The sequence below is a fragment of the Hylobates moloch genome, unplaced genomic scaffold (genome assembly GCF_009828535.3).
Source record: "Hylobates moloch isolate HMO894 unplaced genomic scaffold, HMol_V3 SCAFFOLD_15, whole genome shotgun sequence".
Lineage (NCBI taxonomy): Eukaryota > Metazoa > Chordata > Mammalia > Primates > Hylobatidae > Hylobates > Hylobates moloch.
This window is the reverse complement of record NW_026652290.1, coordinates 81,443,891-81,459,399: the sequence shown is the minus strand read 5'-3', so window position 1 is coordinate 81,459,399 and position 15,509 is coordinate 81,443,891. Positions and strand designations below refer to the sequence as shown.

Sequence of the window (15,509 nt, the reverse complement as noted above, 5' to 3'; positions counted from 1 at the left end):
CATCAGGAAACAATGAGACAAACCCTGAGACATATTCTTCCAAAATGTTAGTATCATAAAATTAGAAACTTTCCAGATTAAAGGAAGCTAAAAAGAGGCATAACAACAAAACGCAGTGTGTGATCTAGGATTGCTTCCCAGATTATAGGAAGCTTTTTGTTCTATAATATAAAAGGCCATTTGTTGGGACAATTGGCAAAATTTAAATATGGATTGCGTATTCAATTAAAGCATTGTATCAACATTCAATTTCCTGAATTTGATCATTGTGTTATGGTTATAGAATTAATAAAAGACACAGATATAGCAAATATTGCAAAATATTAATAACTGATGAATTGGCCGGGTGCAGTGGCTCACGCCTGTAATCCCAGCACTCTGGGAGACTAAGGAGGGTGGATAACCTGAGGTCAGGAGTTCGAGACCAGCCTGACTAACATGGTGAAACCCCGTCTCTACTAAAAATACAAAAATTAACCTGGGCGTGGTGGCACGTGCCTGTAATCCCAGCCACTCAGGAGGCTGAGACAGGAGAACTGCTTGAACCCAGGAGGCAGAGGTCGCAGTGATCACGCCACTGCACTCCAGCCTGGGCAACAGAGCAAGACTCTATCTCAAAAAAAAAAAAAAAAAAAAAAAGATGAATCTAGGTAAAGCATACATAGCTATTCATTGAACCAGTCTTGAAACTTTGCTGTTGATTTAAATTTTTTCAGAATAAAAACTTTTAAAAACTGATTTTCCCCAAATGAAGCAAGCCTCTTTTACATTAGCTAACTGTCCTCCTGTCAAAAAATTACACTTTGCCCAATAATTTAAAATTAAAAAAAATCAAATGATAGTGTAAAGCTCCCTTGTGCTTTGACCATTCCCTGTGAAGGAGCAGCTGAGCAGGATATTTTCCTGTTTGACCACAGTCAATGAAGACTGAGCACAAGCAAGAAATCCCACATTCTAACACATATACACACATATACCGGGAAAAAAGAATCATTTCAGCAGGGCAAGGTGGCTCACGCCTGTAATCTCAGCACTTTGGGAGGCCAAGGCGGGCAGATCATGAAGTCAGGACACCATCCTGACTTAACATGGTGAAACCCCATCTCTATTAAAAATACAAAAAATTAGCCAGGAGTGGTGGCACGCGCCTGAAGTCCCAGCTACTCGGGAGGCTGAGGCAGGAGAATCGCTTGAACCCAGGAGGCGGAGGTTGCAGTGAGCTGAGATCACGCCACCACACTCCAGCCTGGGCAACAGAGCTAGACTCTGTCTCAAAAGAAAAAAAAAAAAGGAATCATTTATTGTCAAAAAGGAAAAAACAAACAAAGATTCAAAGAGGGAACTGAAATTTCACCCTCTTGAGAACCACACAGAAGGAAAAACAAAGGGTATCATTAAATCAGAATACTTGGAAATTACATCCTCATATTGTCTTTCTGAAACCAGATTGAGGCCTATGAAACAGACAGCATGTAAGGGAAACCACATTTTAACCACAGAGACTCACTGAGAAATATTAAACATAATAGAAGCTATTATTATTTCAAATTTTAAAACTTAAAGAACAGATTGGATACTATCTTAAAACAGCAACAAACAAATTAGGGAGGTAATAGCTGGAACTCTTTCCATAATAAGCATAATCCATGAAAATTATACTTTGGGGTTGGCAAATAATGATCAATGAAAAGGGAGACAGTTTGTTTCTCTTCTGTCCTTTACTGGCAAATTTCATTATGTACAAGCAAGAATTATATGGTAAGAATAAAACCTCAAAGAAAGGCAACAAAACTGAAACTTCAAATAAAGCAAACTGTAGAATAAGTATGTTTTGAAAGAAAAAAAATTATTTCCCCTAACATTATTAAACACTTACCTTCTGGGACATGAAAAACTTCAGCTATTGAGCCTAAAATGGTTAAAGCTGAAAATCTAGTCGAGTAGGAAGATCCAGGAAACAATGCTTCAAAAAGACTGTTACAAATGGATGACATGAAATTCTTAAAAAAAAAAAAAAAAATTACAGTAAGTATAATTACGTCACAATAGGTTATATTCAGAGTATTAAACACCCTTTAAGAGTGGGTGTTTTTGTTTTCAATTTAAAAATAGAAAATTTCAAAAAACGATACTGGTTGTTCACTTTGCTTAATAATTCAGGTTAGCACCCTTGACCATAAGCTATATCATGACTTTAATAAACCCTATATTTGCAGAGTCAACAAGAAGTACAATTTCTATTGTAGCCCGGACAGATATATACACTTTTTTTTTTTTTAAGACAGAGTCTCACTGGGTTCAACAGCCCTAGTCTTAACTGACTCTACCAAAGATCCCTGCATTCATTTCTCAGGTGAAGGACATGCAACCTTGGGGATTTATCCTTTAGGTCCAACAAGCCCTAAGAGTTTATTAGGTTATTAATTCTATTAGGTTTCAAAGAAATAGAGCCATTACTGAAAAATATCCTAGTTAAGCTACTTTTAATTATAAGTAAAACAAGATTCACATTAAAGCACAACAAGGGCCAGGCATGGTGGCTCATGCCTGTAATCCCAGCACTTTGGGAGGCCGAGGCGGGCGGATCACCTGAGGTCAGGAGTTCGAGACCAGCCTGTCCAACATGAAACCCTGTCTCTACTAAAAATACAAAAATTAGCCAGGTGTGGTGGCAGAGGCCTGTAGCTGCAGCTACTCGGGAGGCTGAGACAGAAGAATTGCTTGAAACCAGGAGGCAGAGGTTGCAGTGAGCCAAGATCACTCCACTGCAATCTGGCCTGGGCAAAAGAGCGAAACTCCCTCTGAAAAAAAAACAAGATCATCCACTAAGAAGTATCATTCAAACCGTATTGTCATTTATATGGTTAAATATAGTTCTTCTTTCCTGCAATCAGACTGTAGCCACAATATAGGCAGGGACCACATTTCTATGCTTGGATCCCTAGTGCTGAGCACATTATCCTACATACATACTAATGCTCAGTATATGCTCTAATCACTTTTAATGGTTCCCAGTGAAGCTTCCAAATCCCTTGGCCTATCACTGAAAGCTATCCATTTTCAACTTGATTCTTTGGATTCACTTCCCATTACTCAAGTCCTCCATTCCCCAAGGTATTTTATGTCATTCACATCAGTGAATTCACCATTCCCTAAGTTCTCCCTGTACTTTCTTATCTCCAAGCCTTCATTAAGCTACTACTGGGGGTGAGGGGGGAGAAAATACTGAGATTTTGGAGTCAAGAGCAGGTCTCGATTGGAGTTCTGACTCTACCACTTACTAGCTGAGGAACTCTACACAGGTTATGAACTTCACTGAGCTTCAGCTTTCTCACTAGTTGAGTGGGGATAAGAATGTCATCTCACAGCCTTTTTATTAAAGGTTAAATGAGAACATGGACATCTAACCTTTTATAAATTTAAAAGTACTCTGGTTACTAATATCAGTTATTTAGGTATAAAATAATCTTCATTAGCCTACAAGATGTCTTTTTCAACTAATAGCCTCCTCTTCTCCCCCAGCACTTAGTCTACCGATTGGCACTGAGCCTACCACACACTGTGCATGGCACCCACTCTTATGATGGTGTGACGATTATAACAATATAGTGCCAAGGTCACAACCTCCAAAAGCCACAGGTGTACCAGTAGGGAAAAAGCACAACCATGAGACTGACTCAGATTAAGACTCAAAGGACTAATTTTCAAAACATGCATACCTATAACACAGACCAAGAAATCATGCATACATGAAAATTCAGAATCTCAATCCAAAAAACAGCTTTTGTTTCCAAGTAACTGAGTTTTCACAAATGTCATTTTACCCCTTGCAAAAAGAACGCAAACGAGATATGCATTGTTAAATCTACCAATGATCTAAGAGAAACTACAAAATAACTAGGCTGGGCATAATATCCACAATGATTCATAGTAATGTTTAGAATAGGTAGTATGTCATGCCTGTAATCCCACCATTTTGGGAGGTGGAGGTGGCGGAATCATTTGAGGTCAGGATTTCGAAACCAGCCTGGGTAACACAGCAAGAACCCACATCTACAAAGAATTAATTAATTAAAAAAAATTTTTTTAACTATCCCACACACATACTGGGGACTTCAATACATATTCTAGTCACTTTTAAAATTTTTATTTATTAATTTTTTTGAAGCAGGGTCTTGCTGCTCTGTTGCCCAGGATGGAGTGCAGTGGTACAATTAAGGCTCACCACAGCCCTGATCTCCTAGACTCCAGCAACCTTCAAGCCTCAGCCTCCAGAGTATCTGGGAACACAGGTGCACACCACCATGCCCATCTCAGGGTTGGCTTTTTTTTTAAATAGAAATGGGGTCTTGCTATGTTGCCCAGACTAGTCTTGAAGTCCTGGACTCAAGTGATCCTCCTGCCTCAACCTCCCAAAGTGCTGAGATCATAGGCATGACCCATCATCACTAGTCGCTTTTAATGACTCCCAGCAAGGCTTTGTAGAGAGATATATAGTTTACATCACTTCTTGGCCTTTTAGCTAAGATCAAGTGGAGAGATATATAGTCTACAAAGAGCTTTTTCATTTAATCCTCAAATCAATCTTTTGAGAAAGGTTACTAATTCTGCTTATAGTTGATGAGACTCAAGTCAGCCAACTAGTAAGTGGCAGAATCAGGAGTAAACATGTCTTTAAAGTTCAGGTTGTGACTTCCCAATCTTCGTCATTGAGATTTTAAAAGGTCGAAGCTAATTTTACCCTTTGTATAGAAATATTCTTTGTTTGATGGCTTTTTATCTTTTAAATACAAAATTGAAAACCAAGGGCATCCATAATAATGTTTAGAGTAAGTAGTGAGCATGTCATAGTTCAAATGTATCATTAATCTATTAATCTACCTCTTTCTTAAAATAAATAGGTAAGCTCTGTCTTCTATCTGGGCCTGAGGAGAAAAAAAGGGTTTGCTTCTCAAAGGCTAGATTTGGGGGAAGAACAGTGAAAAACTCAATCTGTTCTGCTGAAAAGAAATTCAAGATTGTCAAGCTAAGCCCTGGCCCAGACTGGAGCTGCTGTACCCAGGTTTCCATCCATTTCATTAACACAATGCCCTAAAATCCAGCCCTACTCTTCAAGCTCACTCCAAGGTGAGACAGACAGCAAGCTCCCTCCACAGCTGGATCACGGGCCAAGAGTCATTAATATCAAGCCTCTGTAAGTCATGCCAATCTAAAGAGAAAACAGGCCCAGCAACAGCAGTCTTCTGCCCTGGAGAGGGACAGAGTTCAGTACTGTCAATTACCCTTCTGTTAAAGTACTAAATTCATCTGGCCCACATAAGTTGAAAGTGACTGAGGTTAGCCCACTAATGTCATTCTGTAACAGTCCTCCAGTACAGCACTGGTTCCATAACCCAGGCTACATCAAGTAGAGTACCAAAGCACCAGAAATAGGTAACACTCAGCTTGAAGGAAAAAAAGCACAGAAACACAATTCACCAAGAGACTTCCATTTATTTCCCTTTAATGCTTATTCATAATACTTTTTAATTTTTAAAAAAACTCTATGTTTAGAAATATTATCACCTACCTTATACTGCTGTAAAGAAACAGAAGGGTGCTGTTTGGTTAACTCATTCTCTGGTTCACGTTTGGATTTACTCCGCTCCAATTTATAAAGTACCTGAGAACTTTCCTGTATCCTACAAAACAACTTTTGAGACAAAGGAAATGAAGCAGAGGTGAGCCACACATTAAATTTAAATGTCAGCCTGAGAGGCAAATTCTTTAGAATAAAACTTCAGGCAAGGAGAGTACTGATTTTTCATCTCTTAATATTTTATAATGTTTCTTTTTGACAGAAAATTTTTATACCAAAAACAAAGTATTATTGCAAAGCAGAATACTGTCATTAAACCACAGTTCTATTTCCTTTAAGTTGGCACAAACCTGAAGATTATTTAGTCATTTCCCTACTTTACCAATTCTTCACCCCATAAATGTGTTGTGCAATTAATTCAAGTTGGATTATTTGATAATGATCATTTTATGAGGTACTTAAAACTATAAAAATGCTGTTACCAAGTTTTCTTAAAACTACCTTAACTCCAGCATTTAGATTTTTTCTTTACAAAACAGAGCCCAAGGTTGATTTACTACACCAAAATGAAAGGCCTTTTGGCCATGTGTGGTGGCTCTTGCCTGTAACCACAACACTTTGGGAGGCTGAGGTGGGAGGACCACTAGAGCCCAGGAGTTTAAGACCAGCCTGGGCAACAGAGCAAGACACTATCTCTAAAAAAAAAAAAAAATTAAATATTAGCCAGGCATGGTGGTGTGTCCCTGTCATCCTAGCTACTCGAGAGGCTGGGGAGGAAGAATCGCTTGAGCCTGGAAGGTTGAGGGTACAGTGAGCTATGATCACACCACTGCACTCCAGCCTGGGTGACAGAGCAAGACTATTTTTTTTTTTTTTGGAGACTGAGTCTCACTCTGTTGCCCAGGCTGGAGTGCAGTGGTACAATCTCGGCTCACTGCAACCTCCGCTCCTAGGTTCAAGCAATTCTCCTGCCTCAGCCTCCCAAGCAGCTAGGACTACATGAGCACACTGCCACGACTGGCTAATTTTTTTGTATTTTAGTAGAGATGGGGTTTCACTGTGTTGCCCAGGCTGATCCTGAACTCCTGAAAAAAAAATGGTGGGGGGAGGGGTGTGTGCTTTTCACTCTGGATTTTAACCCCAAATGTAAGCTTCATGGAATCAGAGAACAGGTCACAGAACGGCCATCATGAACAGATGTGGTAGCCCAATTCCATGACCATTCCCACACGTTCCCAAAATCTGGGCTCTTTTTAAAAACAATTTCCCAAAGTTCACCACTTCCCTATGCCTTCTGATGGGAAATTCTACCTTTTTAAGAAGAGAACAGATCTGTTGCCGCACTCCTGGAGACTGGCTGTTAAGATTGTATGTAGTAAAGAACTGAATCCACTGCATTTCTTCCATGGAAACAATTTCCGTGCTCCGATTACTTTCACAAAGCAAGCCTAATGTATCTATCCTTACCTAAAAAACATCAAGCAATAAAATGTTAATTTTCCAAGAAATAAGCAAAGCCAAAATCACTTGAATTGATTACTTACATAGGCTACAAAACGAAAAAAGTAAACTTCAGTTCACCAATAGGGACCTCAGAAAGGTTTCTTAATCTCAAAGATTCTAGGGTTATTTCCTATATAATTCTTTTATTAAACATGTAAATTGGGGATTTATAAAATGCAACAATCTTAAAGATTTTTATTCCATGGTAATGCTCAGCTTCATTCCTTTTTCTCTTTTTTTCCAGTGACCCCTTTTATCCCATCACCTCACTCTTAAATTACTGCCAGGCACTTCTAACTGGTTTCCTGGTTTCTTTCTGCTCCCACTCTGGAAACTCATGTTTCCACTAATGTAACTCCTTGCTGAAAAGAGAGTGGCTTTGGTTTAGCTTAGTAAAACCAGCTGGTGCCTGAGAACCAACGAAGTCTTTAGCCTAGCATTAGACCTTTCCAAAAAATGTCCAAAACACTCCACCCCTGATAAGCAATGTTGTTAATCATCTTCCAGACCTTGCTCATTTGGGTCCCTCCATTTTGTATGCTGCTCCAAGGCTTCCTCTTTTCTAATCATATCTATCACTTTCCTAATCAAGCACCACCTGCTCTAATCAGTCTCTTCTGAGCCTTCCAAGTGAGTCCTTATGTATTTAAGGGCACATGATGGCATGCTTGTATCTGTATTGTCAGTTCTAAGAGTTTCCAGTTGTTTTATGTAAGTTTTCTTACAACCCCAACTAAACTTTCAGTAGCTTGAAGAAACGGCCTACTGAAAGTTTAGTTGGGAGACTAGGGTTTCTTCTCATTCTCTTTATGAACTCCCTAAAACAGTGCAGGATACAATGTAGGGGCCTCTATATTGAACTGTTACACGAAAGGGATCTACTGCATGTACAAATCCAGGTAATTTTCTTTACTTACTTGGCAATGCTGATGAATTAAGCCTTGCTTTATTCTTGCACCAGACATGAGGTTCTCCCAGGTATCAGTTGCAGACTGAAGATGTCCATGAGCTCTAGCTATTCGCAGACATGCCATCAAAGCTCCCAGAGCCCCCCTGCTATTACAAGACCCTAAGGATGGGAAAGATTGCTCTTGTCCTGAAAGCACAATAACAAAGACCATTACTGTATTATGCAATGACTACTATAATTATCAGCTACTAATTTTCATGTTTCCAATTAACATTTTATTTCAATAAATAAAAATCACATTTTAAACTCATTTCTAACACAAATAAAGTTCCTATTCTAAAATAATCATTATTTAAAATGATTTGTCCCTTTGTCAATCATTTCAAGTAAGCATAATTCTCTTATTGTTAACATAAATAAATCATTATTTACCTGCTAACATTTTTGCTTTTTCCCTAATACCTAGAAAGGGAATCAGGAAGTAAATCACGAAAAAAAATCAGGTAGAGAAATAAACACATCAGTGGCTACAGACTATTATTTCACTAAAAGTAAACACTAAATCTCTCTGCATATTTTAGAGGGGCTGTTTCTCACTAGTAAAGAAGATTAAAAAAGGAACACAAAGAGCCTGCTGGTTTCAGAGGCTAGGACATCAGCCATTACCAAGAAGACAGGGCAGCTTGATAGAAAAAGACAACCTTACTTCAGAACAGATTCCTGAATCCTGAATTTCAGATGGCTTTTCAAAAACTCAGAAAAATTGTCAAAAATTACAAATAATGGCTTATTTTTGCATACGGGAATCAAATTTTCCTGCTACCTCATGGTTACTCTTTGAAGTACTGAAAGTTTTTAACAATTTTAGTTGAAAATATTTCTTAAAATTATGCTGTACGATACTACATTCTTGCTTTGTTAAACAGAATATAATAATTTTAAGATTTATATGATGTGTCACAATCATCACTTTACACATCCTGAATTATGCTTCAATGCAGTGATTCCTGTAGGGTTTGTGAGTTTCAATGGGATGTTTACCCCTATTCTAAGTAACTATCGATGGCTATTTCTTGAGATCATGCCTCTGAATTTTGTCACTTCTCCAGAGAAAAAAACTTGCTACTGCCAAGTTACCTGTCTTTAACCTTGCCTAACACAATTTTTAATTATTGTCTCAATCACTTGAATAAGCACATTATATAAGACACACAAACTTTTATTCCAGTAATACAACAAAATAAATTCAGAACTTGAAAAAATGAATTAAAACCTTGTAATAAAGTTTATCATTTTAAGTGGAATTATTCTTTAGCTTGTAGAAATGACTTCAGCCAAAAAACTCCATTCAGCTATATACAGAAACATTCGTTTCAAACTGAAACATCTATCATTAATCTCTTCCTTTACTATTTATAGAAGTGATATTTAAATTTGAATATGATTAGTATCTGCGTAGCTACCTACATTTAAGCATCATAATTAGAAACTACTAAAACAAAAATGCATTTTTCTTACCAGTTTTAGCATCAATAGAAGTCTGAAGAATGTTTACCATGTACTGTAAGCTTTCAGGGCTGTAACTTAATAATTTTGGCAAGTAATAATCAATCACGTAAGATTTTTGATCCAAGTTTCCTTCACAGAGTATAAAAAGGAGAGGAGAAACCCAAGTCTCATGCCACTGGTCAATCCAAGAACTCTCAGCAGTCTGGGATTTCAAATGACTTTTATGATTTTTAAACATGGTTTCCAAGAGGTCACTTGCATAAGGTACCAATGACTGGTCCCCCATCACCTCTAAGATTTGAGATGGAATAGTTTTATCTATAGCCAAAATATGTTCAACTCCTATGCACTCTACCAAACAACCAAGGCACATGTACTTTCCTTTAATATGCCATTCCAATCGTAGAAGATTCTCAGTCAATTCCACAAAGAAAGGATCAGGGACCAAATCTGCACCTTCCACAGTGAGCTGGTGCATTTGGAGAAGGTTTTTGAACATGATTTTGGTTTGGTGTCTCAGAGCATCCAATGGATGTTCCCAATGGGTATAGACATATTCCAAAAGTCTCCCAACTATACTTGAATTCCCATTCAGACTGTCCGTTAGGCTCGGGGAACTTGATTCAAGGACTTGTATGGCTGAATTAGTCCAGGATGCCAAGATTCTAGACAGAAACATTTCCAGCGTTGGCTCTTTAATCCTGAAGAAAAATGAGCCATGAGCCATTATTGTAAACTGATTAGTAAAAGAAATTTCATTTTATAACAATTTAGACTTTAAAAATATTAAATACAAAGAATGAGCACAAATTTCAATTACTAAATTTACAAGAACAAAAAACTACAAGTAAAGTCAAAACAGATCTCAAATTTGTATATGAATCTTTTTACCTTGTAAAAAATAATCCAGAAAGGAATTCAAGACCAGCCTAGGCAATATAGTGAAACCTCATCTCTATAAAAAATTTAAAAAATTAGCTGGGTGTGGTGACACATACCTGCAGCCCCAGCTACTTGGGAGGCTGAGGTGGGAGGATTGCTTGAGCTCAGGAGTGAGACTGCAGTGAGCTGTGCTCACGCCATTACACTCCAGCCTGGGTGACAGAGCGAGACTTTGTCTCAAAAATAATAATAGTCCAGGAAGGGGCATAGGGAAATTTGGGGGATGATGGAAATATTCACTGTCTTGACTGTGATGATTACACACGTTATTTATTTATTTATTTGAGACAGGGTCTTGCTGTCACTCAGGCTGGAGTGCAGTGGTGCAATCTCGGCTCACTGCAATCCCTGCCTCCCAGGTTCAAGTGATTCTCCTGCCTCAGCCTCCTCGGTAGCTGGGATCGCAGGCGCATGCCACCACGCCTGGCTAATTTTTTAGTATTTTTAGTAGAGACAGGGTTTCACCATGTTGATCAGGCTGGTCTTGAACTCCTGACCTCAAGTGATCCACCTGCCTAAGATCTGCACGCCTGGGATTACAGGGGTCAGCCACCACGCCCGGCCTACACATGTAATTTAAAACATAAGGAAAGCCAAGTGTTGGAGATGGTTGGGGGAATGGGGCTTCTTTGTGATAAAAATATTCTAAAGTTGTTTGAATTAACTTTTAAGATGTTAAAACTTCATTTTAGAAATGTTGATGTTTATCAGACTTGTGAGGATCACTTTAGATTACCTATGTTAAAGTTCTTCATAAATTCTAAAGCACTACACATGTAGAAATTTTTATAGTTTTAAAAAATGATGGTTAAAAACAAATTTCAGGAAAAAAATTTTTAAAGAAAAAGAGATAGCACAGAGAATATTAAAAATTAATTTGAGAAATGCTGGTGGTTGTACAACTCTGTGAATAAACTAATAAGCTGAATTGTACACCTTAAATTTATGAATTGCATAATATATTATAGCTCCAATATGTAAAAAATTATTTTAGTTTTCCTCCTCTATTCATATGTTCATTATTATCAAGCTGTATATATGTTTTGACATTTCATATACACGATCACTTTCAGCCATTATGGCAAAAACACCACAAAAATACAAAATACAGCCTCATGAAGTCAGAAGACCTTCTAATATTGCTGTCTCAGGTTCTTATTAGCAATATGCTCTTAGGTAAGCATTTACTTTTCTAAGCCTCCCTTTGCCCATTTAACAAATTAGATTTCTTATCCTATATAGTAGCCATTTGAGGATCATATTAGATTACCTTTGTTGAAGTTCTTTATAAATTCTAAAATACTATACATATAAAAATTTTTATAGTTTTTAAAAATAAAATTGAAAATGTTAAAAATGTTAGAAATGTTCTTTACAGGTTAACCTGCAGCAATAATTTTATTTATTTTTTTGAGACAGGATCTCACTCTGTCACCCAGGCTTGAGTGCAGTGGCACAATCATACCTCACTGCATCCTCGGCCTCCTGGGCTCAAGCAATCTTCCCACCTCAGCCTCCCAAGTAGCTGAGACTACAGGCGCATGCCACCACACCTAGCTAAGTTTTAAAAGTTTTGTACAGACAGGGTCTCACTATGTCACCAAGGCTGGTTTTGAACTCCTGGCCTCAAGTGATCCTCTTGCCTCAGCCTACTGGGAGGGTAGCTGGGATTAGAGGCACAAGCCACTCCCGCTTTTGGACTGCATCTTTTAAATGTCTTACAAGTGAAACAAAATATGAGATGATAGCATCAAAACTCACTGTGAACTCAAGGTGAACAAAACATGTGCAGTATCCAAGAGCAGGGCCTCCCCACTCTGACCCATGCTCCCATTCTGCCAGTCCAACATGGCGAGTGTCCCCTGACACAGGAATAAGACAGCTGACTCAGAGACGTCACCAAAACAGAGGCTCCTGCAGCTGCTCATAAACCACTCGGGGACGCTGGTGCAGTCCACTGAATGAAGCAGCACACTGCTAATCTGGAAAAATAAAGCAGAGCTAATACACGTAAAGCTTTTAAAACTTTTCAGAGATATTTCAAAATACAAACCCAAACATCTCTTTCCCCTGAAAAATCCTAGGAAAAATGACTAAATCCAAAGATAAAATACCCACAAATGTCATGATTATTGTATTAGTATTAAAGGAAAAAAATTACATCAAGTACGAGAATGATTTTGCTGGTTGGAATGTACTGACAGAGCACAACACATCGCCACCTGCAGGTGGATAATCTTAACAACTGTTTTTTTTGTTTTTTTGTTTTTTTTTTAACAAATGCTTATTTAGAGGTGATTTGAGAAATAAACATCTTCAACTTACCCAAAGATAATTACTTTGTGTGATCTCATAAAATAATGCATATATATTTTTCTAAGGTCAGGTAAAATGATAAATAAGTTTCCATATAATATAGCGAGCAAAAAAAGAAACCTACTAGTGAAAAATACAAGGATTGTGGCCTAAATTATCAAATTATACGTTCTATAAGAAGCAAAAATACTGAACAATTGACTCTATCTAGCATGCTTCCTGTCTAAAGCACATGATTTGGGTCATTCCTAATAAAGAACACATTTATCAGAAAAGTTATTACTGTGTATATATCTATACATTAATATGCATAATTTAACATTAAAAATATCTTCTAAGATACTAATGAGAGATGACACTGAACAAACAGTACTAGAAAGAAACTAAAAGCATGTACATCAAAAATGTTTACAGTGATTATCTCTGTGAGATGGACTTACAGGTGACTGTTACTTTTTGTTATTGTTGCTTTATCTGAATTTTTGGAATTGTCTCTTATTAGAAGAGAAAAAGGTCATCAGAAGGAACCAGACAATGCAAAAAAAATATTCTTTTAATTCACTTCTTTAAAAATATTTTTAATTTTTTTTTTTTTTTTTAAGAGACAAGGTCTCACTCTGTTGCCCAGACTGGTGCAATCTTATCTCACTGCAGCCTTAAACTCCTGGGCTCAAGCGATCCTCCCACCTCAGCCTCTCAAAGAGCTGGGACTACAGCTGTGCACCACCATACCCAGCTAATTTTTTTATTTTTTGTAGAGACAAGGTCTAGCTAAACTCCCCAGGCTAATCTCAAACTCTTGGCCTCAAGTGACCTTCCCGCCTCGGCCTCCCAAAGTGTTGGGATTGTAAGTGTGAGCCACTGCACCAAGCCAAAAATATTTTTTAAACATATTCTAACTCTCAAGAAAGTATAATTCTAAAAAGGAGATGCACTTACCAAACGAGGAATCTTTTCAGATGGGTGAAACATAGCTTTAATAAAAAGAATAATAGCTAATCCAGATGTGCTCTGTACAGTCTGTAATAGATTATCTATTTGCAAAAAAGGAGAGAAGTTTGTGTTAAATAATGAATATTCTGGTAGAGTGGAAAGAGCAGATGCTGAGCAGCCAGATAGGCCTGGGTACAATTTCTAGTCTGACCACTAGGTCTTACGTAAGTTATTTAACATCTCACAGACTCTCTTTTCTCTTCTGTAAAATGGGATAACTCTTAACTGACACAGTGTCAGGTTTAGATGAATAATGAATATAAAGGCTTTTTAGAAGGAGTCTCGCTCTGTCGCCAGGCCAGAGTGTAGTGGCGTGATCTCGGCTCACTGCAACCTCTACCTCCTGGGTTCAGGCGATTCTCCTGCCTCAGCCTCCCAAGTAGCTGGGACTACAGGCGCGTGCCACCACACCCAGCTAATTTTTGTTATTTTTAGTAGAGACGGGGGTTTCACCATGTTGGCCATGATGGTCTCGATTTCTTGACCGCCTGCCTTGGCCTCCCAAAGTGTTGGGATTACAGGCGTAAGACACTGCGCCCGGCTGAATATAAAGGCTTTTAAGCCCAGTATATAAATACTCAATAAATGTGATTCCTTCCTCTCTCCTCTAACACACACTTTCTTCCTCACCAACTATTGCTTCCCAGAACACCTAATAGCAACACCACCTGTCCCCTCCCCTCCACCAATGCCTCTGTATCCCAATCACCATATACATAGACTTTTTCATAAAGAGATTTCAGGGCTTGTATAAAGAATGTACGTTAAGTGCTAATTACAAACTTTGCTAGCATTGACACTGTACCCATAGCAACCAAACAGTTTTGACTTGGTATCTTCTTTTTGTTTTGTCTCTATTAGCCTCTAATATCATGGTGAATTGTTCAACCTGGGGAAAGAAGTAACACTTCTTTATGACATCATAAACTATGTACTAAATATCCACTCGGCCCTTCATCACTGACAACAAAACTGTGACTTTGACTGGGAAAGCTACATGACCAGCCAAAAGCAGGATACTTGCTTCTTCTTCAATCTTCTTTGCAACTAAAGGCAGCATATAAGAGGGTTCAGGCCAATTAGATGTAAGCCAGTCACTTGAGTATCCTGATTAAAAGTAAAGATGCAACTGGCCTTCCTTCTTCCTACCTTAAATAAAGACACATCTGGAGCTACAGCAGTCATATGGCAACCACGAGGCAACAAATGTGGGTGAAAGCCAACCTGCTGAAGATGGCACAGCAGAAAAGCAGAAAATGTGTGGATTGTACACTGCCTATACGTGGGCACTGCCTATACCTGGATCACCTGCCTCTGAACTTGTTATGTGGGAAAGAGGTTTGGTTTTCAGTTACTTGCAGCTAAACACTTTACTGATTATGAAGCTTTAAAATGCTGGAAAAGAATAGTACTGATTAGGTGCCATCAACTTTTCAGAAAAGAAGCTACTTCTTTTTTTTTTTTTTTTTTTTTTGAGACAGAGTCTTGCTCTGTTGTCAGGCTGGAGTGCAGTGGCACAATCTCGGCTCACTGCAACCTCTGCCTCCCGGGTTCAAGTGATTCCTCTGCCTCAGCCTCCCAAGTAGCTGGGACTACAGATGCACGCCACCACGCCTGGCTAATGTTTTTTTGTGTGTGTGTATTTTAGTTTTTTAGTATTTTAGACGGGATTTCACCATGTTGGCCAGAATGGTCTCAATCTCCTGACCTTGTGATCCGCCCGTCTTGGCCTCCCAAAGCACTGGGATTACAGGCATG

General features: G+C 38.3%; 1 protein-coding gene across 5 annotated transcripts in view; it reads right to left on the bottom strand.

Moving 5' to 3' along the window:
• The window catches only part of THADA (THADA armadillo repeat containing), a 359,204-nt gene that overhangs the window by 327,827 nt on the left and 15,868 nt on the right, over positions 1–15,509 (bottom strand). For all 5 annotated transcript variants that reach the window (XM_032177807.2, XM_032177809.2, XM_058428960.1 and 2 more), the window contains 7 exons: positions 13,698–13,792; positions 12,204–12,424; positions 9,510–10,201; positions 7,999–8,177; positions 6,890–7,045; positions 5,570–5,692; positions 1,877–2,000 (listed from right to left, as the gene is read on the bottom strand). In XM_032177807.2, coding sequence (XP_032033698.1) covers positions 1,877–2,000; positions 5,570–5,692; positions 6,890–7,045; positions 7,999–8,177; positions 9,510–10,201; positions 12,204–12,424; positions 13,698–13,792 — 1,590 coding nt within the window. The remainder of the gene's footprint in view (positions 1–1,876; positions 2,001–5,569; positions 5,693–6,889; positions 7,046–7,998; positions 8,178–9,509; positions 10,202–12,203; positions 12,425–13,697; positions 13,793–15,509) is intronic.